The 27,845-nt window shown below is 34.4% G+C and overlaps 1 protein-coding gene across 5 annotated transcripts in view; it reads right to left on the reverse strand.

Moving 5' to 3' along the window:
• Positions 1 to 27,845, reverse strand: part of LOC106881822 (peptidyl-prolyl cis-trans isomerase G) — a 53,586-nt gene that overhangs the window by 22,174 nt on the left and 3,567 nt on the right. For 3 of the 5 annotated variants that reach the window (XM_014932335.2, XM_052968666.1, XM_014932334.2), the window contains exons 2-12: positions 24,320 to 24,384; positions 14,654 to 14,728; positions 14,089 to 14,196; positions 12,540 to 12,584; positions 12,224 to 12,311; positions 7,450 to 7,479; positions 6,617 to 6,762; positions 5,908 to 6,085; positions 4,115 to 4,243; positions 3,050 to 3,161; positions 1,638 to 2,230 (exon numbers count right to left, since the gene is read on the reverse strand). In XM_014932335.2, coding sequence (XP_014787821.1) covers positions 1,638 to 2,230; positions 3,050 to 3,161; positions 4,115 to 4,243; positions 5,908 to 6,085; positions 6,617 to 6,762; positions 7,450 to 7,479; positions 12,224 to 12,311; positions 12,540 to 12,584; positions 14,089 to 14,196; positions 14,654 to 14,728; positions 24,320 to 24,383 — 1,568 coding nt within the window. In that variant the 5' untranslated portion in view covers position 24,384. Of the gene's footprint in view, positions 1 to 1,637; positions 2,231 to 3,049; positions 3,162 to 4,114; positions 4,244 to 5,907; positions 6,086 to 6,616; positions 6,763 to 7,449; positions 7,480 to 12,223; positions 12,312 to 12,525; positions 12,585 to 14,088; positions 14,197 to 14,653; positions 14,729 to 24,319; positions 24,387 to 27,203; positions 27,209 to 27,845 lie in introns of those variants that run through there. The other 2 variants (XM_052968664.1, XM_052968665.1) reach the window with 2 other exon arrangements.

The raw sequence follows: 27,845 nt of genomic DNA on the forward strand, positions 1-27,845 counted from the left end.
CAAGGGGGAGCCATTGTAGTGACGTCATATTGGCGCCAAAAAGCATAGGCACCGCTACTGAATCCTTAACGACGCATGCGTGGGTTTCAACATCGAAGCGTTCCCGCTATTAGACTGTCTCTTACCAAGGCAGACAGCGACCAAGCAAGACGTCTAAGCAAGCTCTCCCTTTTGAGTGTGGTTGAACCAAGTTGTCTCTATAACGACACCAGCTCGAAGAACCGTACATCTACATTTCAGGCTACTCTAAAACCGGACAATTAGAAGCTGTTTTATTTTCCACCGAACAATAAATATTTGTTGTTGTTGATCAATTTGGAGTTTCTGCGTTCAGTTCTCTTCCAATTTAATGTAGGAAAGTTAGGTGTATATCTAAAGATATATAACCCACTCTCCTAAACAACTATCAAAATTTGAAAATCCAGCTAATGCAACTACGGAAAAAAACAAAAATTTAATGATGATGATAAACAATGAAATAATCAGTTTATTTTTTTTTAAATATGTTAACCCTTTAGAATTCACATTAGTCTGTCATAAGTAATGCTTATTTATTCACATTGTTTCAAATTAAGCATGCATTATCTTGTAACTTTGAGAATTTGATGAGGCAACAGTTAATTTTTTAGAATGACATTATAGGGTAGAATTGAGAAACCAGATCTGGCCAGTTTGAACATAAAACAGGTAGAATATTTTGGCTGGATTTGGCCGGATATAGCTGGTTTAAATACTGAAGGGTTAAATAGTTGGCTTAGTAATAATTAGTATAATACACTAAGTAATCAGTATTGTTCAACAGTAGTGACTGCAATACAGGTATGATCAAGTTTTATCTAACAGTGCATATAATTAAGAATGCTGTATTGATGTATGTATTTGTATGAAAATTATCTATTCAAAAAGGCTTTAGGGATTTGGAAAAGAATCACTGATTCTTTAAAAGTAAATATTGTTAGTTAGCACTATTTCTTTTTTTTTTTTTTATAGACTTAAAAAGACCTTAGGCAAACTATACTTTTTAAAATAAGTCATGCAATGTGATTCCATCTTATTAACAAAGTTAAATGTTTTACAATCATTTTTAGATTGTACACCATCCATTTTCCCATGCTAACATTTTAAAATATTTTTATGACTAACTCAGAGGAGGAAGGGTAGTATCCGTGATACTTTCAGGGCCTCCAAGGCTAGGTAGAGGAAGTGAAGAAGTTATCCTCAGGACAGAGACCTAGCTTGACTAGACTCCACTAAAGGTACCCAAGTACCAGTTGTGGTGTTAAAATAGGTCTTCTGTCCAAGAACAACAATAGCCCTTTAAAAGGGCTTCTACATAGTTTCTGTCAACCAAATTTTACTCACATGGTTCTGGTCAATGTGAAACACTGGCAGAAAACAATTTGCCCACCCAAGGTGTCACACAATGAGACTGAATCCCAAACCCTATAATTGTGAAGCAAACTTCTTAATCATGCAGGCATGCCAACATGAGGATAAACTAAAGAATTAAGATAATTGTATTAAGTATTAAATTAGGTTCCTCCAGAAAAGGACGGACAACTTTTTTTTTATATTTTATAACCAGATATGATGATGATGATGATGATGATGTGCAAGAATATGAGAAAAGTACAAACCTGCTCTCTTCAGCAACCTTATTAGATTTGGATGAATCAGGATGGGCAGCATCACGGTGAGAATGAGAATCCTTTGTACGTTCCTTCTCCAATGGTGAATGACTCCTCTTGGACTCACTGCCTTTCTCTACACTTTGTCTCTTAGATCGATCAGATTCACGCTCACGCTGTCTATCTCTGTCTCTGTCTCGACTTGATTGTTCTTTACTCTGCTCTTTTTTCCGATTCCGACGATCTCTGCTGCTGCTTCGACGACTGTCTTTCTTCCAGTCGTCTGCCTCCCTGTCTCTGTCCTTACTCTCGCTATGAACACGCCAACCATCGTGATCAGTGCTCTCACGATTCCGGCTTGGATTCTCAGAATTTTTCTGTCGGTTTGACTCTAGTGTATCTCCCTTCACCCAGCGGGTGGAGTTGCTGATTTCCTTTCCTGTTGAATCCAATTTATCTCCTTTCAACCAACGAGCACTGTTAGTGTTCTCTTTAGCAGCTGCAACAGTCTTCACACCATTATCTACCTGGCGGATTCTATCCAGTTCCCGACGCCAATGTGGCGGAGTAATGCTACCATCTCTACTCCGAGACCGGAAACGCTACAAGAAATATAACATTAAACCAAAATAAAGATACCGTGATCCAAAAACATGCAATAAAAAATAATGTACTTTACTGATTCTAGTAACACAAAATCTACAGTCACTGCATTTTGGCAAACAGTTAATATCAATATAAATTTTTTGTGAGTAATAGTCAATATTTTCATCCCTTAATTCATGTGAACTGATTACATGAAGGCCAGTTGTGGTTAAATGATTAACAGGTGAATTTTCTTACCTATCTTTGGAATCTAAATCTAACGCTATCATTTGATTTAAGCAAGACAACTTTTCTCACTCCTTAGCTGAAGGTATATTCAGTGAGGGAGTATGTAAATTTGTGAATGAAGATGCTTGGTTTAGTGGTTGGGGTTTTTGGCTAACAACCATAAGGTCATGAGTTCGATTCCCAGTAGTGAGTTGTGTTCTTGAGTAAGATGCTTTTATTTCACATTGCTCCAGTTCACTCAGCTGGCAAAAATGAGTTGTAGTTGTACCTGTAATTCAAAGGGCCCACCATTTCACATTCTGTGCACACTGAATTTCACTGAGAACTACTTTAAGAGTACATGTGTGTGTAATGCTCAGTCACTTGCATGTTAATTGCACAAGCAAGCTGTTCCGTTGATTAGATCAAAAAAGTTCCAAAATATATCTAGTCTATGATCATCTTACATGTGTCAAAAGATATGATTTATCAATTATAGAGGATTATCTTCAGGTGATTAAAATTTTGAACTAATTAGAAACAGGTGTTGTGTGAAATCACAAAAAAAAAAAAAGAAAAAAAAAAAGAAAAACAAAGGATGAACTTACAAAACTTCCACGACCCTTGATTTTTCGACCAGTGCTAGAATATTTTGTGCCTCTGCCTTTGTAGTTGGAATCTGGATATTTCCTGTGTGTTTCTCCACGAACTGGAGAATTCCTGAAATAAAGTACACTCATCATCAACACCACAACCACTTACACCATCATCATCACATTTATCATCACTCTTCTATCTGCTTTCCATGCTGACATGGGTTGAGCAGGTATTCACGTTCTAAGATCATATTTGGAATTACTCCAATCCTAAACAAATCAGAGGACCAACTCTTACTTGAAAACAGGCAAAATTTCATATTTCAAATAGGTATTCTGTCGATGACAATTGCATTATTTCCAAATAGAAGTTGATCACTTTCTACTTCTAACAGATGTAGAAACACTTAGATAAACAATTTCACCATTTTCAAGATGAGAAAAGAAAGAAATTCTGAAGAGATATTACATTGTCCAAGTGTGATAAAATTGGGCAAAATGCCAATACTTCTAAAACGTACTGATGCAATAGAACAAAATAAGAATGAGAATCAGATATAATTGAAGGTGGTGCCAAAGTGTTAGAACAGTAATTAGCTAACTCAGATGAAGTACTGTAATAATTTACATATCATATATATCAGATGTAATTCTTTTTAATTCTAGAACAAGGCCAGCAATTTTAGATGAAAGAGTTTGTCAATTACTCTCACCCCCAGTACTTGACTGGTACTTTATTTTATTTACCCTGAAAGGATTAAATACAAAGCTGACTTTGGTGGGATTTGAACTCAGAATGTAAAGAACCAGAAGGAATGCCTCTAACCATTTTGTCCTATGTGTTAACAATTCTGCCAGCTCAGAGCCTTATGCATATCAAATATAATAAAACACTATAATAATGATTTTTTAAATTGGTAAAAAGGCCAGAATTTTGAAAGGGAATTGAATGTGATCATGACTAATTCATCAAACCAGGAGGGATGAAATGGAAAACTGACCTGGCAGGATTTGATCTCAGAATGTAATGACATCTAACTAACTACGTAAATACAATGATGATAACGAAATACTAACCTGGATTTATCTTGCAACTGAGGGTTGCCTCGATAGAGAAATTTGGGTGCTGGAACATCAGGTATCTCTTCAGGCCGCACAGAGGAAACTTGAGCAGAGTCCTTTTTCGAATCCGATTCAGCATCATTTCTAGGAACAAGAGAAAAATTGTCACTACATTATAATTTACATCTTTATATTCTCTTTCCCTCCTATCTAGTATTTCAATAGCATATGAGTGACTAACAAAAGGAAAACAAAACATCAACTGAAGATATCAATATTGATTTCAAATTTTGGCACAAGGTCAGCAATTTTGGGGGAGTTGGGTAAGTCGATTACATCAACTCCAGTGCTCAACTCGTTCTTATTCTATCAATCCTGAAAGGGATGAAAGGCAGAGTCGACCTCAGTGGAATTTGCACTCAGAATGTGAAGACAGATGAAATGCCGCTAAGCATTTTTTTGCCCGCCATGCTAGCAATTCTGCTATGAAGTAAATGTTGAAAACTTTTGATGTTGATGGATATATTTACAAAAGTTGTTTTATTTCCATTACTTCAAGGAACTTATCTTTTAGGAAAAATAATTCTAGTATGGAGCTGAATTACTAAGCACTTATACAGTCATTAGTTTAAAACCAGCTACATCTATTTTTTCATATTCATATGAAGTTCCTTTGAAGAAAAAGAAAAAAAATAGATGTTGGGTGACAACAGTTGGTTTAACAGTGGATGACAACCCTTCATTCCTGTGTATTTCTTGATTTTGAAGATACAAAGGAATAGAATACATAGAAATAAATGAATAAAAATTGCTACAAGTAGTGATTTCACATTAATCATTCTAATATATTTTTTAATGTTAAATTATGCAGACAAAAAATTAAGTTTTTTATTCCATACAAGAATGGGTTCAATTGCTCTGCAAATTTAGATATTGTTTTATCAGAACTTATACATTAATAAAATTCTTGCATGCAAGAAATTCTATGTAAATAACACGGCTCTCTGTTCTTATGTATCCCTCGATTTAAAGAGACAGAAATGGTATTATTCAGCTGCTATAGGGAAGGGCTGTAGCACCCATTTCCAGCTGTAGAAAGGTTGAAAACTGCTAGTAATTATTGTTGGAAAATAACCTAGACTACAACTATCACTCACAACTGAGGATGACTCGGTATCACATACTATGCTCTTATTGATTGTTTTAGGTGCTCATGTACTGGCAAGGAGGCATAGACACCTTCTCAGCCCTTCTACACTTGATCTAGTAAAACAGACAGAATGTGAGGAGAGAGAATTGCATCAGTAAAACACCTACAATGCAAAGAGAAGGTTGATACTTTATGAAATCCAAAAACATGAAAGGCAAAGAAAAACCTTGGCAGGATTTGAACTCAGAATGCAGAGAGCTGGAACAAATACCACAACACTCTGATGCTTTAAAGACTCTGCCAATTGATCAGGTTTGTTCAAAATCAAATGACAAATAAAACTATATTAGGGTTGTCAAATAAGAGTTCACCTAATTATATATCAAGCAAAAGAACCATTTTTGAACAGAAAAATTTTCTACCTTTCAAAACCTAGAATGCTTATCTGGATATTAAAAACTTCATTTAATGAATCATCTTAGGAAGTTATGGCAATTTTCTTACTATCCCAACAGAAAACTAAGTCTTTAAATACCATTGGAGATAAACACCGAGAATTTCAAAACTATTACAAAGATATAAAGACAGACATGAAGAATACGAAAAAAGAAACTATTATTTCTTTTATGAAGGAGAAGGGGGATAAAAAGAAACTTACTTTGAGTCTTTCTTTTTCTTCTTTTTTTTCTCTTTCTTCTTCTTTGATTTCTTCTTCTTCTTCTTTGATTTCTTCTTTTTCTTTTCAGTATCACTTTCTGAAGCTGAAGAGCTAGAGTCTGAAGAGGATCCTGATGAGGAAACTGATTCACTTTCTGACTCGTGTCGTCTCTTCTTAGCTAATCACAGAAATACAAAGAATATTATATAGAATAGCTGACAAAGGGCTGTACAGAAACAGAAAAATATCTTAGAAACAGTTTATAACAGGGCTTTTAGAACTGTGGTCCGCAAGGACAAGACAGGGGGTCCTTGGACAGCTAATACTTTTTATGGGCAATTTGATTTTATATATGTTTTTTAATCGAAATCTTTTAATTGACAATAAACCTATTTGTTAAATACTGTTAAATAAATAAATGTAAAAATATATGTTATTTTAAGCAAATATTTATGTATAAATTTCCTAAGCGTTTATAAGGGAGTCCCTAAGGTAAAGCCTGAAATATAAAGGGGTCCGCAAGTCAAAAAGTTTGAAAACCCCTGGTTTATAAGATTCAAAATCAGAAGTTAACTCTGTGTGCCTGAAATGTCAAAATTCACACTCCACTTACAGCACACAAATTTATTCATTATAAATTCAAAGATAACCTAAAGAATCATTCTACTAAAAAGCAAATCTTAAAAAGAATAGTAGTATTATACACTACCTTTCGGCTTCATCTGCAACACCAATTCTCCACAGTTAGCCACTCTGACCTGCTCTAAAGGACTGCTTTGACTGTTTGTCTTCTCATTCTCTATCTGGCAAACAACGTCCGTTCCATTAATCACACGACCAAATACAACATGAACCCTATAAAACGAGAAGGAGAAAAAGGAAGGTAGAAACTTCAGCTAAATCATGATTCATTGTCTATGCACAAATCCTATTTTCATTCTTAAATCTTCAACATAAAACCTTATCAAATTTAGTTATCATAAAGGCATTACACTACTTTGTAATTTATGATTAAATAAAAAGAAAATCACAGACTTAGAGAATCTATTTTTGATGTCATTTTCCTGTCGCAATATCAAGAGATTTTTACAGGTCTTTTGCTTCATGTGAACACGGATTGAATGATTTTACAAAATGTGGATATTGGCTTGAATTGTTGGTTGCAGTATCTAAAACATGGATGCATCTTAATACTAACCAATCAACCATCAAGTAGAAAAAGCACACATCTTCAATGATAGTCAAAATAAAATATTAATGACTAGGCTTGAGATAAAATGTTATAGTACATTTAACATTCAGCTACTACTTGCTAATTATCTGAGGAAAGAAAAACTAGAGACAACTGTAATAACCTTTGCAAGAATTATGATGAAAATGTTCTAAATAAACAGCTGAAGTTGATACAAACGTTTTTGCTTTTGTCCAACTGTAATTCAATATAGCATAAAGAATTAAATTAATAACGTAAAAATGCTCATTTACATGTCAAAATATATGTTACAGATTCATTACTTGAATATAACAGGTCAGAAAACTTACCCATCCAAATGTGGTGAATTTCTTGTTGTTCTGGAAATATGAATAAAAAAAAAAGAGAAGACAATGAAACTGAGTATTAACACATGTACACACAAACACACACAAATACAAAAACAAATCTTCATAATCCTGAAATGATATATTACCAAAGTAGTATTCACCAAAAGGTCTAATAGCCTCATCTCTCAGCTTCGATCAAGTCGATGAACTTCTACAAAGCTTAAGTGCAATTCAACTGGGATGCTTCTCCTGTATCTTGGATACTGACAGTACTTAGTACAAAATTATCCTAGACCACTTCTAAATGAGACTATTCAATTTCAATCACTGTCTCACAAATTTGTGGCAGATTTGAGGCCAAAGATAGGCCCTATAGCCTGGTGTCATCATCATTTAGTGTCGGCTTTCCATACTGGCATGGGTTAGACGGTTTGACTGAAACTGGTAAATTGCAGGGCTACATCAAGCTTTAATCTGATTTGGCATGGTTTCTACAGTTGGATGCCCCTCTTAATGCCAACCACTCCAAGAATGTAATGGGTGCTTTGTACATGTCACTAGTACAGGTGCCAGTTATGTAACACTGGCATCAGCCATGACTACAATTTCACTTGGCTTGACGGGTCATCTCAAGCATGGCCTCTATAAGGCCCAATGTTCGAAGGGTGCTTGTTACATACCACAGGCACAGGCGCCAGTTACATGACACCATCATCGGCCATGACTATGATATCACTTGACTTGACAGGTCTTGTGTATATGCTCCATTTAGGATTTTTTACTGATACCTGTCCCTCCCCTGTGCCTCTTCTATTGCTACTTTGACAGCCTCTGCTGCTAAGAACTAGATACCTATATACCTCCTCCAATCATCTTGCCTTCCTCGATTACTCATACTGTGTATGAATCCCTATTTAAATTAAGACTCCTCCTGGGCACTTTAGAAGACATTTAAGATCTATAACCAACCAAGAAACAGATTACACATTGACAAAAGATGATGGGATATAAAGGACAAATATACATAGGAGCAGGAAATCAATTACAGAGGAAAAATTGAGTAAAATATTCAGTATAAGGTTTGGGCAGTGAGACAATATGGATAATGAGATCAAGTTGTCGTATACCCAATGGAGAAGGATTTCAAAGTCTTTGTTCATCGAAGCAGCACATGCAGAACCTGAAATGTTTTAGGTTACATGTGACAGCACCTGTGAGTGTGGAAGGCTAAAAAACAATTAATGGTGGTAACATATGCATAAGAGTTTGTGTTAAGGAGCTAATTAATGCATGGAAAGAAAATTATGGGAATAATACCTGAACTTTGGGTCCCACCAGGGTTCATAAAATGTAGATCATACATTCATGGAACAGATGCAAGAGAAAAGAAACAGATGGGATCCATACGTGGGTTACTTCCATAACATATGCTGCAATGGAGCAGTGACAGAAAACTTTATAGGTAAACCAGAAATGAAAAAAATTTCAGGTAAAGAGATCCATTAGTGCATCCTGCAATGAAGCAATCTGAACTACAACCTTCAATCTAAGCAATGAAAGACAGATAAAGGCCATAGGCAGACAACTCAGGAGGTCTGCTTGCCACACAATTGAAGGCTTTGCTTATGTCAAAAACAACAACATTGTCTTCTTGGAAGTTTTCAAGGTTGAGAGACCAGTGGCGTGTGATATGCTAGGAGAGTCTTCAGTAGATGTAGCTCAACAAAAGCTGTAATGGTAGTCACTGAATGGGAAAGAGATTTTAGGTGTGAAAAAGGTTTATGTTTACAACTATTCCTATCACTTTAGAGATGCTATAAGTGAAGACAATTCATCAGTAGTTGCCATGCCTTTCTATAAGACAAGGGGCAATTTCCAAGTAACAGAAAGTCTGAATAATTCAGGCAAAAAAAACAAAGAGCCAGCAGAGGAATGCAGGATTTGAGAATATTTGAAAATACTGTGTCACAGCTATTGTCTAGGGAGGTGCCTTGTTGCATGTGCGGTGTGGAAGTGGAAGCAAAATGGGCAGCAAATATTGTGGCTTCATCAGAAGGAGAGCTACTTACAGAGCTATCTTGGTTGAGGAGTAACAGGTAGGAGATTCTGCAAAGTTAGTAGAGATCATCTTGACCAAGGTCCTGAAAGCTCAGTTGCAATATAGGAAATAGGAAACTTGCAGGCCATGTGATGTGCAAAGACATCTTTTGCTCTCTTGATGGCTATCTTGCAGATTTCACGCTGATGGATGAACTCATTCCAGGTGGAAACGGTGGGTTACTTCCTTCAAGTGTTGTAGGCAGTGTTCTTCCTCTGTATCGCTGCAAGTGAACTACTGCAGGGTTTTGGTATTGTGGGCTTTGGGCGTGTGAAGAATATGGAGGGGCATATCTAAGCAAGTGATATCAGCTGTCATATGAGTCAGAAGCAATGCACACATACTACCAAAGTTTAGAACTGAGAGTGGGCTGCTTTGATTAGGTAATAATTAGATTTTAATGTGGACTAAGATTGTATTGGCTGGACAAAAGTTAGTTTGAGAGGTGAGAAAGAATGACAAATATGTACACTGTTCAGAGATAGAGATATAAGTAAATGATAAAACTAATTGGTGTGGACAATAAAAATGGTTAACAATTTGGCCTCTACACCAATGGTGATTGTGTGGTTGGAATGTGAGAGCGAAGAGGAATTAAATATATTTGGATCACTGAAGCTGATAACTTCAGAGAAAAGTAACACGAGATGAGATAGTTGCTAGATGACAGATACTGCAACATCTACTTGTGAGTGTTTGGAGGGAGTTACAGAGAAGTAGAGGCAGTAGATGTACTTAGAAGAACAGAAAAAAAACAAAACACATGGAGAAAATGTAACTGTAAGTCTTTACTGTTATCTAGTTATCACTACAGGTGAATTCAAACCTACACAACCAGATTCAGAAAAGTTTTTCCTAGAGCAGCTTAATAGATAAATATGAGCCTTCTACTCTAATTGAAACTATATGTGTGTGTGTGTGTATGTGTATGTATATATATATATATATATATATATATATATATATATATGAGGAGACAAGTTTATATTTGGAACTGTGATCATTGTATGATATATCTATTGTACTATATGTAATTATTGTTGTAACTGCTTTTGCTATATTTGCTCTTTTATATTTCCGTTATAATTAGATAAGCTCAGTTAATGTTTTTCGACCTAGTGTATCATGTATGTGGAACTCTACTGTATATTTAAATAGAATTATTTTTTACTGCTTCACATACATTTTTCTATGCTTGCATGGATGATAGGAGAGTTTATTTGTTGGAGTTAATGTTAGCACCCTTAAATGCTCAATTTACTGTGAACCTTTTACCATGAGGTAGGAGAGGTGTGCAATTTTTTATCTTATCAGGCAAACTGGAGCAAACAGCATTAGTTACCTTGATCAGAGGGACAACACAATCATAAGAGTTGAACTCATGATCATGCATTCAGTAGTCTAGCAGTTAAACATCAGCAACTGTCCCTCTAAAAAACTCCAACTAAGATACTACCAAATACAACATATAAATCAAAACATTTCAAATAATTCACACATACCAGCTGGACAAGTATACAACACTACTGCATTCAACATGAGGCATTTACAAACACATGCAAGATAGTTATTAGGAAACCAAAAGATGCCAGTGCACAACCTGCAATTTCTCCTGCCTCCCAAATTGCAGCTGGGTTTTCTAGAATCATTTCATTAAGGCCACTACTAACTTTTCAGAATTGTCCTACCTGTCGTTTCTGAACCATGATGGCTCTGCAAGAAGTCTTCTGATAAAGTTGCTACATATTTTACCAATTTTGCCTTCAACTTGACACACTGGTCTTCCCAAACCCTCCTTCATTCAATCTCTTTCATCCTCACATGTACATAGTCACCAAGTTGGAAAGTTCCAATTACCCAACCCAATAATGTGATTGGTCTAAGAAAATCCCTTCTATTAACTTCAAACTGCCCCTTCTGTTAACTTCTAGAACTAGCACCTCCCTTACAAAACTTTTCAATCTTCATCACACTACAAGAACCTATCCAAATCTATGAAAACATGCAATGCTGTATTTCATTTCCAAGAAAGGACTTCTTTGATTTTTCATCACAAAGGTAAACAATTATTACTTCATTATCATTAGTTCCAAACCATTAAAATCACTGCCAATGTCAGGGCACACAATCTCTGCTGGTGATTTTTACATTTAAACACTGCCAAAACTACATCTGTAACACTAAGATTCTTTACCACAGCTAGAAAATTAGCTCCAATCAGTTGCTAGCTTTCTGTGAAGCTAATGTATACCTCACACACCTGGTGGTGCTGTTGCTATATGCACACAGAAATTTTCTCAACACATCTATAAAACTAACCACTCTAACCACTATGTCATAAATACACTGCTGCTTCAACCACTGGTAATAGTCTTTGTCTCTCTGAACTAGATGGTAACATAGGCCTTCCATCAAACATTTCCCCTTCTCCCACTACTCCTACTTTGCCATTGCTTAAACTGCACACAAACTATTTGCTTGTCTTACAACTAATTAATAACCAAGACCTAATCTTCAGCAGTTAAATATATACATGAACAGGCATATATAACATTAACAAACTGGTTTCTATATATTTTTAATAAGACACCATGGTACAACAAATATATTTTGGCCAAAGCCACTTCCCTTAATTTGTGCAAATATATCGTTGTAAAATAGAAATTAGAAACTTACATAAAAAACTGAGATCCATTTGTATCTTTTCCACGATTAGCCATAGAAAGAAGATATTTCTGATCATGTTTCAGGATAAAATTCTCATCTGAAAATAATAATAAATATAAAAAAAACCCATTCACTTTGACTTGATTATATTTCAATTATTTTTCACATGTGCTCACTCACACACACAAAAAAAAAAATGAAAATAAAAGCAAAAATTTTAAAGCTTTTAAAATTATATATATATATATATTAGTTAGTCAGGCACACCTACCAGGCCAATGCAAGCCATATTAAATCACCAAACTACATACCAGCAAATACGTACCAGGAAACACTCCTCCATATATAGATTCTCCACCAGTACCATCACCTAAACAAAAAGTTAACAGATTTTTAGGAACTTAACACCACCATTTTTATTTATTCATATTTAACTCCTTCGTAAAATAGCTGTTATAAACTGCTAAATTTATATTAACACAAAGATGGCCATTTTATATAAGTGTCTAATTTAAATTTGTTCAAATTTCATCATCATTTAGCACCTGTTTTCCATGCTTGCATAGGTTACATGGCTTAACTGGAACTGGTAAGCCAGAGAGCTGCACCAGGCTCCAATCTGTTTTGGCGTGGTTTCTATGGTTGGATGCTCTTTCTAACACCAACCACTCTACAGAGTGTACTGGGCATCTTTTACACGTCACCGGCACGGATGCCCCTTATGTCTCACCAACACAGGTGCCCCTTACGTGTCACCCGCATGGGTATCCCTTACGTGTCACCGGCACAGGTGCCTCTTATGTGTTTTGATAAAATAAATAATGTTCTTTTTTTCCATCTACCACTCACAAAATTATTACCAATAAATCTGCTAGTAATACATCAGCTATTGCATGGGATTTTGTTGCTGCTTAGTCCCATGTTAGCCTTGATCAAGCAGAACCATGATTAACCCTTTAGCAATTAAAATGGCCATATCTGGCCCAAATATTCTGTCTGACATTCAAAACAGCCAGATGCAGCCTCTCCCTCCTACCCTACCATGTCATTCTAAAAACCAACAATCTCACCATCAAAATCTTGAATCTATGAGATAATGCAGGATTAATTCAAAATAATGTGAATAAATAGAAGGTGCTGCGTAAAAAGTACTAGTGCCACGTAAAAAGCACTGGCGCTGCATAAAAACACTGGTGCCACGTAAAAAGCACTGGTGCCACGCAAAAAGCACTGTTGCCACGTTAAAAAAAATGGTGTAAGTGCCAGATAAAAAGCAACCGATATACTCTGTAAAGTGGTTAGTGTTGAAAGGGCATCCAGCCTTAGAAATGATGCCAAAACAGACAATGGAGCCTGGTGTGGTTCCTGGCCTTATGAGCACTTGTCAAACTGTCCAAACCATGCCAGCATGGAAAACAGACATTAGATGATGTACACATTTATATAATAAATGCATTAAAAAATAAGCTTCTTCAGCAATGGAAAATTCATTATAAAGACATCTTGAACCCTAAAAGTTGCTGATATTTAGGAATTTTACAGTCTAATCCTAATTCTAATTACTAAAACGAAAGTATTTTCACAAAAGTAATGAAAGAATTACAATAAGTAAACCACAGAAATTCTAAAATTTATATTCATTTCCAAAAGTGATATTATGTAAAATATAAATAAGAAAATGAGAGTGACAATTTTTCTCTCCAAGTATTAATGGTTACTATAAAAATATTACATATTTTCATGTATTGCAAAAATTCAATGCTTAATAAAATAATTAGTTTAGATCAAAAGCTAACAACATAGAGTGAGTTTCACAAACAATTAGTGTAAGCTGAAAACAAATTTATGGTGAACATGGTGAAACGTTTTCTTACCTTTTGTGAAGTCACCTCCCTGTATCATAAAATCTTTAACAACTCGGTGGAAAAGGATTCCTTTATAATGAAGAGGTTTTCCAGTCTTCTGCCCTAAACCCTTTTCCCCTGAAAAATAATAAAGTTAATTAATTACTGAAAACACCACATATGTTTAATATTTTATAATATTGTGTTGTGAAATAAATTTAATCAGTTTTTCTTTCGTTTATTTTTATCTTTTCCAATGTTATTTGAATTAATGTGAAAAATAATCTTACTGTATGTAGTGTTTTTATGGTTCTTTTTGAATCTCCATTCTTCCTTTATTTTTTTTTGTTATTTTTGAAATTGAAATAAATTTTACCTCTTTTCAGACATATGATGATGGAGAGTTATTCAAAATAGAATGAATTTATCTGGCAACCCAATACAATAACTACACTAGAAACGAAATGATTAAAACACACAAACAAAATGAATGACAATGGACTCTTTAGAAGTACAAGACAATAAACAATTCTATGAACGTGTAATGAACATTGATAATGAAATAACATGGAAAGCAAAAAAAAGAAACAATTACCTGTACAGAGGGCTCTAAAGTTTTCACATGTCTTGGGACAGATGTCAGAAAAAAGCTCCACCACGATGCGACCCACTGCAAAATAAAAATTTCCATTCCTCAATTTCTTTTTTACTTCTCATTAAATAAGTCACAAAACAAACATTAAACCACAAGTGTATATAGTTAAACTACAATTTAAATCAGTTTCTATCCTCCTATTTGAACTAAAACCTTTGTCTCCTATTGCCAATATAAAGACACAGTTTGCAATTATGAATAGATGTATATCACCATTTGCTAAAAATAATGTCTTGTAACAGACAATAACAACATTTGCCTTTTTATGATTTTGTGAGAAGCTAACATAGTCAGATATAGGAGATCCTGGAGAGTTTCAACCCTAAGAGAGCAAGAAGTGAATGGAATGATATCAATTCTTATAACATCGTGTTATGTAGGAGTAAACTCAAAGATTTGAGAAAACATCTTGCAAACATACACAAAATATTTTCTTGTTAATGAATATTGATAAAACTTTTTGTACGCTGAGGCCAATATAGACACACTAAATTTATCCTTTTGCTTTATCTTCTCTCATTCTGCAAATAGCCATACTTCAGATAGTACATATTATGTTACAAAGCAGCAAGCAGAAAAAAAAACACTACAAAGCTTGCAATATTCATATATATATATATATATATATATATATATATATATATTACACACACACACACGATATTCTCGGGTACAAAGACATATTGATGCCCCAGTATTAGCACACACACATAAATACCACACATTATTAGTCTACTTATTACGCAGACTATTATGTATGCTGCTGGCACATTACTCCCACTTCTTTCAGTCTGCCAAACTAAAATTTAAGTGCAATACTCTATTCACAGCTGAGTAGATAGTGTTAGAAAACGGTTTCAATACACACACACACACACACACACACACGTATGTATATATGTGTGTATATAAACACACATGCATGCATATGAGTGTAGAATTTGCAAAACATAAACAACCCTAGTTGTGGAAACATGAAAAAAAAATTGTTGTTATATGTACTGTATACATACATACACATCTGCAAAGACCATATGTGGATTAAAGTGGTTCACACAGTATTATACAAACATCATTCACCAGTATGGAATTAACATTAGAAAAAAAAATGGTGGTGTAATTAAAACGGTTTTTTTGTAATAATTTCCTACCATTATTTTTTTTTTTTGTTATCTTTAATATATCAAGTTTCTTGCACTTTACATTTGACACTCAAAAGTTATTGTTTAGAAAATGCTTGTACTTACACATGTAAACATACAAATACATGCACAAACAGAGGCACAAACCCTACGGGGACATTTAAATATCTGTTTTCAAGATATACCTTCATATAAGTAATAAGGATCAAACTTATAGTCCAAGAGTACAATGTTATGTAGCAAGTAAATTGCCAAGTGATTCACATATTAATCTGCTCTCTTGCATTCTTACTAATAGAATTACTATTCTAAAAAATTAGAGTGGCAGATATAAAACATCAACTATCATCACCATTTTGGCCCCTGGGTAACTATAGCAAAGTTCACTCTGTTGCAATTATTTGGGCCACAACCCCAATTGGAAGATATCATCCTTCCCCACAGAAGTCTCAAAAACCCTGAAAAAGGAGCCATGTGTGCTTCTCCACTTCATCTGACAAAACGATAAAAAAAAAAAAATTTTTTAAAAAGGATTTATTTCCCAACTTTTAGTAATGCTTGACCTTCTCGAGATTTAACCTTTTTGACACCAACCTGGCTGAAACCGGCTCTGGCTCTGAAGTACAAATGTCTTGTTTTCATAAGTTCTGAATTAAAATCTTCCACCAAACCTTAGTCACAATTTATGTTCCTAACATTAGCTTAATGATAACTAAGTGATTTTACAAAATTCTTTGTTATATTTAAACTTAATTGAAAGAAACACAGAGCATCTTAACAGAAATATGGTAACAAAAGGGTTAATTAACACAAATTATATTTTATGGCCATGATGAGGAGACAGAACTGTTAGAAGTGCAAAAAAAAAAAAGCGCACTTTTCAGTTACATCCTGTATGTTATTACTTCAAATCTTGCTGAGATTAACTTTCCTTTCCATCCTTGCCAAGTACTAGCATCAATGTAATCAACTATGCATTCTCTTCCCCAACCCTTATGCCAATGTATATTTGAAAAGAAACCTTTACATATCTTCTCTTATTACTACTTTATTTTCTTATTTTCCTTTACAATTTCTTTCATCCATTTTGGTCCATTTTAAAAATATTCTTTGCTAAATACTGAATAAATTGAATAATAATACACAGAAACAATCTGAAGCTGGTGCCAATCCCTGGAATGGGATGGAAGAATTTTTATCACCATCATCATTTTACCCCCATCCCAATGCCAGCATGGACTGGATAGGTCATCTCCAGCACAGTGCCACTCTTTTCATTTTCGATTTGGTTGTTCCGATTCATGCAGGTACAGTGCCTCACACTCTGGAACACCTCAAACCTCTCATCAACATAACACATCTTGTAATTTCAATTTCTCTCCTTGTTATCATCCATTAATGGAAGCTTATCAATTCCCTTTTTTCATATCACAGGCATCACATAATGCTCCCAAAAAGTTACATATAGTAGAGGGATCTTTCAGCTTCCATACCTTCCTTCCTTTGTTTGTCTTTGAGTCTGTTCAGCCCTTATCCTGAGGTCATTAATCTATGTTGAATAGTACATTCTTCAGCAGAGAAAGACATAATATTCACAAAACACTGTCTATCTTATGCCTGGTGAGTATAAAGTCCACTTGGCTCACATGCTCAAGTGATCAATGGCTGCCTGGATTCATGACAATTGTGTTGCAAATAATTAAGATATTTGCTTCACAGGACTCCATGAGCCTTGATCTCTTTTCATTCCTTGTACCTGGCCTCCACATATAGCAGAGTATGTTATTACCCAACATGTTTATTGAAGTCACTAACCCTTGTAACAAGATTGATGCCATCTGTTACTGAGGTAGTCTTAGAAGAGGGCCACACAGAAATGCACTTTTTACTCGTCTGTCATTCCTGATAGTGGAACATGCACAAAATCACCGTCACTGTCGTGTCATCTGTGATAGGCCTAAATTTAATTATTCTGTCACATATTCTTTAACTACCACAATTTCTCTATCATCAGATGCCTACTCTACCTACTCCAGTGCTGTTATCTACACAAAAGAATTTGCATCACCAGTGTTCTTTGCCCATCAGAAGAACTCTTAACACTGGTTCCCTTTCATTTCCCCCTTTTTTTATATACTTTGTCATCATAGCACACATTTAATTGCATGTACTCTAATATTTCTGCAATCTTTCCAGAAATCCTTTCATCACACCAATATTAACATTGGCAGCCTTCAAGTTTTGCATCTGAAAGGAATAAATGTTTCCAGTGGTGGTGGACATGTAAATCGCTTGACATCTGTCTTTCTGTATCTGAAAGATGACTATAAACCAATCTACCTATCACCATCGCTAATAAAAACTCTTCCATTTCTTTCAAGCACAAGTCTTTAAGGCTGGCACTATTAACATTGGTTAACAGACTTATCTTTTAACAATATGGCATAAAGAAAGATAAGTCTGGAGATATTTTGGAGATGGTAGAGCAGAGGCAAGTACATGCATCAATCTTTTTTAAGAAATTTCTATTGGTTTCTAATTTATTGTGAAATTATCTTCATATAAAGTATTATTCTGGATGATTTTAATAGCATGAGCCTAAAAGGCACTGGTATTGAGTTCATGGCACCAAACTATTTAGGAACCACTAGTTCAAACTTTACAAGAGTGCTGAATAAATTGTCTTTTAAATTTCTACAATTATCATCATCATCATCTTTAAACATCCATGTTCCATGCAGGCACGAGATGGATGGTTTGACAGGATTTGATGGGTCCAAGAACTACATCATACAGGCACTGGAGCACAATGATGGCAAAGCTATGTAAATGTTAACATTCACTCAGTTTCCCAGTCTAACATTAGTTATGTTTTTTGAGTAAAAAAAAAAAAAGCACTGTTTTTGTTGTGTGATCAAAGACTATGGCAAGTACTGTATAGTAGAGCTAAGTCCCTAAGGAGCTGAGCCCATGACCCAGTTTAGATTCCCAGTCATACCACTTCACTTCCTCTATGCCGATATATTTCTCAGAAAGACACAATCATTACAACTTCCCATTTCTAAACTGATATAAATTTCATGTGTAAAAAATTAGTGTAAATGAAAATCAGTGCAATATCAATTTACCAATTAAATAATTATCAAAAATAAGTCAAAAGTTTTGATTTAGTGTTACTTTAAACCAGAGGTTCTCAACGTAAGCGGTACTGCCCTCAAATGGGCATATCAAAGAGGGTGTTAGGCTTCAGGGGGTGGTGACAAGGTGGTGAGGTAACATAATTAACATACTGAATTTTACCTATAGAAGTAATTATATTATATATGATAAAACTAGTAATGGTTATTAAAATAAAATGATCCCATCAGGCACAAGGAAGTCATTAACTAGCAATGCATAAAGTAAATTTTTGTCTTCATTAATTTATCATTTCACTGTTTAAAAGCTTATACAATCCATTTTAAATGTAAAATTTATAAATTATCATCCATGTTAAGTTAGTTAGTCATGATGCTTCACTCACCACTTAGGTGGGCGCTTAGCATAACAACTACATAAAAGGGGATGGAGAGGGGTACTACAAAAAGAAAAGGGTTAAGAACCACCGCTCTAAACAGTATTTAGAATAATAAACAATCTATAGTTCTTCAAACAAATAACATATCTAACCTGAATTATTTAAAGTCATTGAAGGATTTATTTCATTTTAAGTCATTAGATTAATAATAAAAAAGAGAAAGAGATGAAGGATTGCAGAACTGGTACAAAAGGGACTTCAGTGTCATATAGTTCCAAGAGAAAATTTTACCCATATGAACTATGAAAAGAAAATCTAATTTACCTGTTTTGTTTTAATCTGTAAAAATCCATAAAGGCCAGTAATTAAAGTGACTAAGTAGACTTTGTTGTTGAATATTAAAATTTAGTCAAAGTAATAAAATGTTGAGGGAGAACTATCTACACTCCTATATTTTAATGCTTAACCCTTTAATGTTCAGATTACACTGCTAAATGTAATGCTTTTTCACTCAAATTGTTTTGAATTAATCATGCCTTATCTTATAGCTTTGAGGTTTCAATGATGTGATTATTTATTTTTAGAATGTCAATGTAGGTTAGGTGTAATAGGCTAGATATGGCTAGTTCAAATATAAAACGTAGAATATTTGGGCCAGATATGGTCGGTTTAAACACTAAAGGGTTAATTGTGATGATGGTGTCAATAACAAAAATAATGATGATCATTAGAGAATAAAACTAGCCACTTTCTAGAATACTATAAGTATACTATTGCTCCAGCAGCAAAAGATTAAATCACATTTGCAGCTTCAGAATTTCCTTTGTGATTCTATAGCTCTTATGTCATGATATTGTACTATCCTATTTAGTTTCTGTAAGGATTAACATGATTTAGAAGTGTTGGCAGTATGGAAAGCATTGAAGATTGAATATTGACAGTAGTAAGAGAAATTCACAATGTTTACTTGTCATAAACATTAATACAGGAGATCATACAATCAAGTAGCAACCCTACAGGAAATGGTATAATTAGTAATAATGTCAGTTCATGATGAGCAGAATTGCTTGAAGATGGATAATTAATTAGAAGGTAAGTGATTGAAATTATGCTGAGCTTTTTCATCTTCGTGTTTTAATTTAGGCTGTGCTCTTGTCAGCAGGAATGCATATGCAGGAAATTTCATTATATTGTTCAGGTAATGAAGCACATGTCCAACCTCATGAAAAAGATTTACTGCAACTTAATTATCAGCCCAGTAATTTCTCAGCTGTAGATAACCTGCATACACCAGAGAAACAGTGGTGGTTGAAAAGAACTTTTGGCAAACACTCATCAAATTTCCTATTCATGAACTGTAAACTTTTAATGCAGATTCGATTGGCTGCAGAATTCTTACTGCTGCACTATTAAAGGCATCACTTGTACCAATAAGTGACCTGAATCTCAGCTGGAAAAGATTACACAAATAGGATTCTATCAATCAAATCAAAGCCTTTTTATGTTTCAGGAGGAGATCAATCGAAAAACAATGCTATAGGAAGGACTTTCAATTTTCTTGCAACAAAGCCAATTTAATCAAACCTTTAATTGAATGAATTCTGGTCCATTGTCTGAGACTGTAAGTCAATGGAATGCCAAGTTTAGAGAAAATGAGAAATAAACATTTCCTTGTTTTTCAATTGATCTGGAATATAAAAAGGCTTTGATTTAAGTGATAGAATCGTATCTATGTAATCTTTCCAGCTGAGATTCAGACCACTTATTAGTACAAGTGATGCCTTTAAATTTGATTTTAGAGCACATTTCACAAATTATTCATTATCTCTATTATCAAGATTAGACCTCCAAACACAATCCCTTGCTTTCTTTAATGTTTGTTATACATCCAAATGTGTGATAAGTTGTGAAAAGAACTTTTGCATAAAGTTCAGGAATAATAATAATCTTATTTAAGATAAGATCATCATCTACAATCATTTCAGAAGAATGTCTGACAAACTGACATTCTAAAAGGAGTTGGTCTACACTAGTTTTTTCCAGTAATGTGATTCTTTAAGTGAATATGAAGGTTATATGTGTTAAAATAAAAGCTGATAACTTCAACTGTCTGGACATCAGCAAAAATAAACTGAAGGTCAGGTGAGATTATAGAGATGCTGGACCAGAGGTGAGGTAGGTAGATGTGTGTTGTGTACAAGAGACAAGATGGAAGGGAGCCTCAGCTAGACTCCTCACAGGCAAAGAGCATAGGTATAAATTCTTGTGGGATCAGTAATGGAGGTATATTATTAGAAGAGAGTTGAATAGATAAGGTAACTGAGGAAGATAGAATGTGCAATAGATTAATTAAGCTTAAGCTAATCAGGACAACATGACAGAATGAGATGAAAGTTGCTGTCATGACAATTTGATATTAACTTTCATCAAGGCTGGCAGATGAAGAGAAATCCTGTGTTTATGATCCTGCAGATTAGCAGACGGTAGTTTTAGAACACATATGAGGCAACACCATGTTAGCTTCTCCTGCTTACATGGAAGAGATCAATATGGTATAAAGAATGAGGAGAGATCAAGGCTCCTGGAGCAGCCTGATCACCTACCAATTAGGTGAACACACAAGACAGAAGGACTTCAAGTTCCCAAGGAAATGATGAGACAGACAGATGGTTGCAAATATCAGGTCATTAAGAATGAAATGTCCGATTTTGAACTAAAAGTTTATTTTACTTTATCTCAACAAAAAACAATGCAGTTAATCAATGTATGCACCTAAATTATCAACACAATTTTGCCATTTTATCAGTAGCTTATTTATGCCAGCAGACATTAAACGATAATGAAGAATGAAAATGCAATTGTCTTGTAGTGATAATATGACAACTCACTCAGCAGTCTACTATGAAGTTAGCCCGAAAACATCAAGAGCCTTTGAAAAAATGAATTACAACTAATGACCAGCATCAAGCTTGAAGGATTTTTTTTTCAGTACTTCCTATCACATAACAAGTTTCACATTTAATATCATTCCAGTTTCTCTAAATACTATAGTATGGAACATGAACATTAAATGATGATGATAATGAAAATAGACAAACATATCCAGGGCTTTCCATTATGAGATGTTCTAGCTTTGGCATATTCAGAAACATCAATAAAAGTTGTTTCACATTCGGTAGAGAATGTTTCCAAAATAAGGTATTGTGTAAGAAGTTCTTTTGTTTAACATTAATGCATATTCTTTAAGCATTCCTCATATAAAGACAGTTCCTTTTACCACAAGAAGTTCCACTAGGTCTACAAATTCTGATACAAACCAGCAATAGTAGCTATAAACTCCAAATACTTTTCAATTTCATCTTTTGATTTAGGAACAGTAATCTGCTGGATTTTGTCTATCAGCCAATGTGGTTTGATCCAATATTTTGAAATATTTATTTCAAGGAAATCAACGGAAGATGCATGATTAATGTGTTTATTCTGGTTAATCAATACATTGGCTCCTTTCAATCTAAAAACAACTGAATTTTCTCGTTTCTTCAGTTTATTCTAAGTCACTGCAAAGTATGTAATCCTGATAATCAATTCGTTTCAATATAGACTCCTTGCAATGTTGGAAATGGAGCGACTATTTTTCAATTCCATTTGATGTTTATTGACTAAATAAAGACTACTGGTTGTATTTAATGCACATAATTGTTTGTTTTTTTTTTTAGTCCTCATCCAAACCAATGTCAGTTTGTCCTATTTAAGCCAATTGAGTGAAACAAAAACTATTTGTTCTTGGCATACATTTGCATATTAAGAACAGACTAGAGATCAAAAGAAACAACAATGTAGAATACTATAAATATGATAGACTTTCTATGAATACAATACAATCATAGTAAGGATATATAATAAAGTCTGGCAAGGGAAATAACACATAACATTAGAGAAAATACTATTTCAAAAATATCAAGTAAAATATAGCTACTGAAAACACTATTTTACTTAATAACTATAGTGAATGTAGTGCTAAAACGTTGGACAACTACGAGCTAAAAACTTGCTATATTTTTCATGCTCCTCGAAAGATACATTACTCTGTTAACTGCCTACTTTATGATTGATTAGTTAGTAATAGGAGGCTGCAAAAAACATTTGATCTAATGTTTGCGAAAAATGTCTTACACATTCAAGCATGGAAAATGAGAGGGATTGATTCAGACTGAGTGTTTTTTTACAGTATTTAGATCATTACCTCGTTCAGCTACAAATTTCATCAAATCAACTATACCCATTATTCTCCGCGGTATATAAAATAACCACAAACCTAAGTCAGTTAGTCAATTATATTCTCTTTTCTTGAGCCATGGCAGTTAGGAAAATAAAGTACAGATGCTACATGAAACTGAAGAAATTTAATAAAATCTAAGAGACTCAAAACTTAGCAAATATCTAAGCATTTGAAATCAACTGTTAAGCCCATTAGGATTTTTCAAATTATTAATCCCATCATGAAAGATGAAAGATCTAAACATTTACGAGAGGGTGCTGAAAAGTTCTTGGCTCTAAGGGTATCACGAAAGGCTTGGTTGGAGGCCCAACCTTCCAAGTTCTTTTACAGGGCTTAGAAAATCTGAAGGAACACTGCAATAAGTGTGTGAATCAAATCATAATTAACTGATCCTATCGTATTTTCTTTTACCCAAAGCCAGGAACTTTTCAGCACCCCTTTGTACATCTACATTGTTTTGATCAGTCTGATCTCCAATTGTAATCAAAGGTCTTATTCCTGAAAATGCACAGAATAAAATGCCACACTGGTTTCAAATGAGATATCTAGACTAATTAAAAGTAACAACACTCTTGTCCATCCACTGGGACAATGAAACACCAATTATAATGTGTTTACAATATGCTTAATTATCAATCTGACAATGGATTAAAAAAGTTAAAACTCACATGCACGTCCATTGGTCTCCACATCAAAAAAGCACCGAGGACGGTACGTTCCGTTAACAGTCATGCTGGAAAGAAAAAAAGAACCAAAGAATTTTAATAAATAGGATGAAAGTCAATATAAATGATTTAACAAAATTAAAGATATCCAGAAAATATTTAAAGTTAAAAACAAAATTCTAAATACAAAAAAAAAAAACTATCAAGATTATTCAATAGTTTGAACACTGATTGGGTGGGTTTGCTCAAATGTGATCTATTGTCATCATCATCACACTCTCAAGTCCAGACTTTTCAAAGCCTTCTAAATTTCCCACAATTAAGTTCACCTAATTTTCATCCTCTTTGGCATAAAAGTTGATTTCTTAATTTCACCAGAGTATAAATACCTATAATGGTGATGCTTAAAAAAAAAAAAACTTTTTTTTTAAAGTAAAACTTACAGATTTCCTGATAAGCAAGTGCACATATTATTTTTATCCTACAACGAACTACAGTATGTTTGATTCGCCTGACATCATCAAAAGATGTTGCTATGCAATATTTCTATATTTCATTTTGTTTACGTTTTTTATAGGAATCGACCGTCATCTGCGTGTGTATAGATCATGGTGTACCTATGTATGTAGACGTGTGGGTACATACATACATAGATGTGCGACTGTGTGTGTGTGTACAGTGATGGATTCGAGGGTTTCTTTTATTTATGAGTTGATTTCTTAATTTCAACCATTCTTAGTCTTCTAATCTTCTTTCAGTCAAACACTTACAAAGCTTAATTCAGTTCATTTAAAAAGGGTAAGCAACACATTGTAAACCACACTATATCATCATCCTCATCGTTTAATGTCCGCTTTCCATGCTAGCATGGGTTGGACGATTTGACTGAGGACTGGCGAACCAGAAGGCTACACCAGGCTCCAATCTGATTTGGCAGAGTTTCTACAGCTGGATGCCCTTCCTAACGCCAACCACTCCAAGAGTGTAGTGGATGCTTTTGTGTGCCACCGGCACGAAGGCCAGTCAGGCGGTACTGACAACGGCCACGCTCAAAAAGGTGTTTTTTACGTGCCACCTGCACAGGAGCCAGTCCAGCGGCACTGGCAACGATTCACGAATAAATTTATCTGCATGCAGGATATCCGTTACCCCTCTGATAACTTTGCTTTTAATTTCTTTTGTTGTTTTAGTCATAACCTAATGTTTTTGGAATGGTTTTGTTCAAAAATGACTGCTCTACAACATGCATTTAATCAAAGCTATGAATAGACCAATATAAGAAGCACAGGGATTCAGAATGGATGATGAAAATACTGAGTATTAATTTGCACCTGCCTTTGCTAAATGTAATTGTTCTTTACTTTCCTTTTATTTTTCTTTAACTAAATTAAGACTAAACAGACCTATTTTAAGGAGTAAATTAATTGCTATCTGATAAACATAGTTTCATGCTTTGCTCTTCATTGATTATTTTATATTTCAAATATATATATTTAGCTTCTAGCCATAAATCTTGACCATCTTTGGTCCCAAGTTTGCTGCATAAATAGTTGGGCAACAGTGGTTCTACCGATTTTGAAAATCATCATAAAATTTGACCCACCAATTTTTGTAGTTTTGTAAACTACAACTCTCTAAGAATAAAAATTTATATTTTTTTATTTTCACTATCATTAAGCACTCCCTGTTTCTGAAGTTTCAAATAAATTTTGTTTCATCAGCATGTTTCCACACAAAATTGTTTACAGGGTGTGAACTTGTACAATTTGTCGAGTGGTGCATTAAATCAAACCTTATTAAGGACCATACATACATTATATACAATAATTGTTTTCAAATTTTGGCACAAGGCCAGCAATTTCAGGGAGGGGCTAAACCGATTAAACTAACCCCAGTGTTCAACTGGTACTCATTTTATCAACCCCAAAAGGATGGAATGCAAAGCAGACACTGGCAGTATTTGAACCCAGAACATAAAGATAGATGAAATGCTGCTAAACATTTTGCCCAATGTACTAACAATTCTACCAGCTCACCTTTATATATAACATTGGGCCTCACCGAGGCAATGACAACGTGAAATGAAGTGTCTTGCTCAAAAACACAACACACAGCCCAATCTGGGAATCAAACTCACTACCTCATGATTGTGAGCCCAACACTCTAACCACTAGCCATGCACCTTCACATACACAGATAGGTCTCATTTAGTGTCTGTATATCTGGGTTAACTGGAGCTGGAAGGCTTTCACAGCATCTCACCACTTAACACAGTTCTTGGATAATCAACACACATTACCTGACATAAAATGTGCTAAGCATTTTCTCTTGTAGATGTCATGCTTTGGATTTTCTTTTTTCACAAATGAATAACCATTCTATCACCAAGAGATGCTTTTGCATAAACAGAGTACAAAAAAATTTGGTTGATTGAAATAATACTTGCAAACAGACACGGCCAAATAACTTAAAAGATACTACAATTCAGCTCTCTAAATGACCTTTTAATAGTGAAGACTAAACACTCTAAATAATTTAGTTCAAACATTACTGTCTAGTTTTATACTTCCCTAGATAGAAACATAATCATTGAAGGCTGAATCTGTTGCTAAATAGGATTTTAAAGCTGCAGTAGTTAGAGATGGTCCCATAACCCCATAACTTCAATCACCATGGAACACCAAAGTGTGCAACCCATGTCAGCAAGGAACATGGAAGTCAAATCATGATGATGAAACAAGGGATAACCCTCTATGCTGATAATCTGTTAGAAATAGCAACTAAATTTTCTCTCAGGTCACGCCCTAACATATTAAAAATAAGAAGAGAGACATTACATTGGACTATGTGGCCTTGACATAAAAAAAAAAACACAGAAAGGTCACAACAAGAATGCTTTTGAGAAGTTTGCTTGATTAGGATTAAATGAGGGTGAAGGATACAAAAAAAAAAAAAAAATGATAAAAATCAAGAGAATAGATTCTTAATACAGTGATGGTTAGTCTTTAAATTTCAAGCCACCAACCTAAAGAGACTAAAGCAGAAATAATTAAACTAGGTTTTCGTTTTACAACAACATGGTTTCGGGTTCAGTCCCACAGTACAACACCTTCAGCAAGTGTCTTCTCCTATAGCCCTGGGCCGACCAATGCCTTGAGTGAATTTGAAAATTGTGTGGAAGCCTGTCGTTTACATATATATATATATATATATATATATATGTTAAATCTCTGAACGAGGTGTTAGGAGATGCACTTGCATAGCAAGTGACCTGATCTGAGATCGTGTGTTGGAACGAAAACAATTGCAGTGTGGAAGGTGTTTATAAGCCATTTAAAATAACACACAAAATCCGTTAGATTCACTTCAACATTTAAATTTAATTTGTCAAAATATTTTCGTCGCTTTGAGACCGCGACCTGTTCACTGACAAAATTCTGTGCTGCATCTGAGAAAGTAATATAGTTAGTTCATGATATATATGTACATGTGTATGTATGTATGTGAGTATGCATGTATGTACTTATGG

The sequence above is a fragment of the Octopus bimaculoides genome, chromosome 6 (assembly GCF_001194135.2).
Source record: "Octopus bimaculoides isolate UCB-OBI-ISO-001 chromosome 6, ASM119413v2, whole genome shotgun sequence".
Lineage (NCBI taxonomy): Eukaryota > Metazoa > Mollusca > Cephalopoda > Octopoda > Octopodidae > Octopus > Octopus bimaculoides.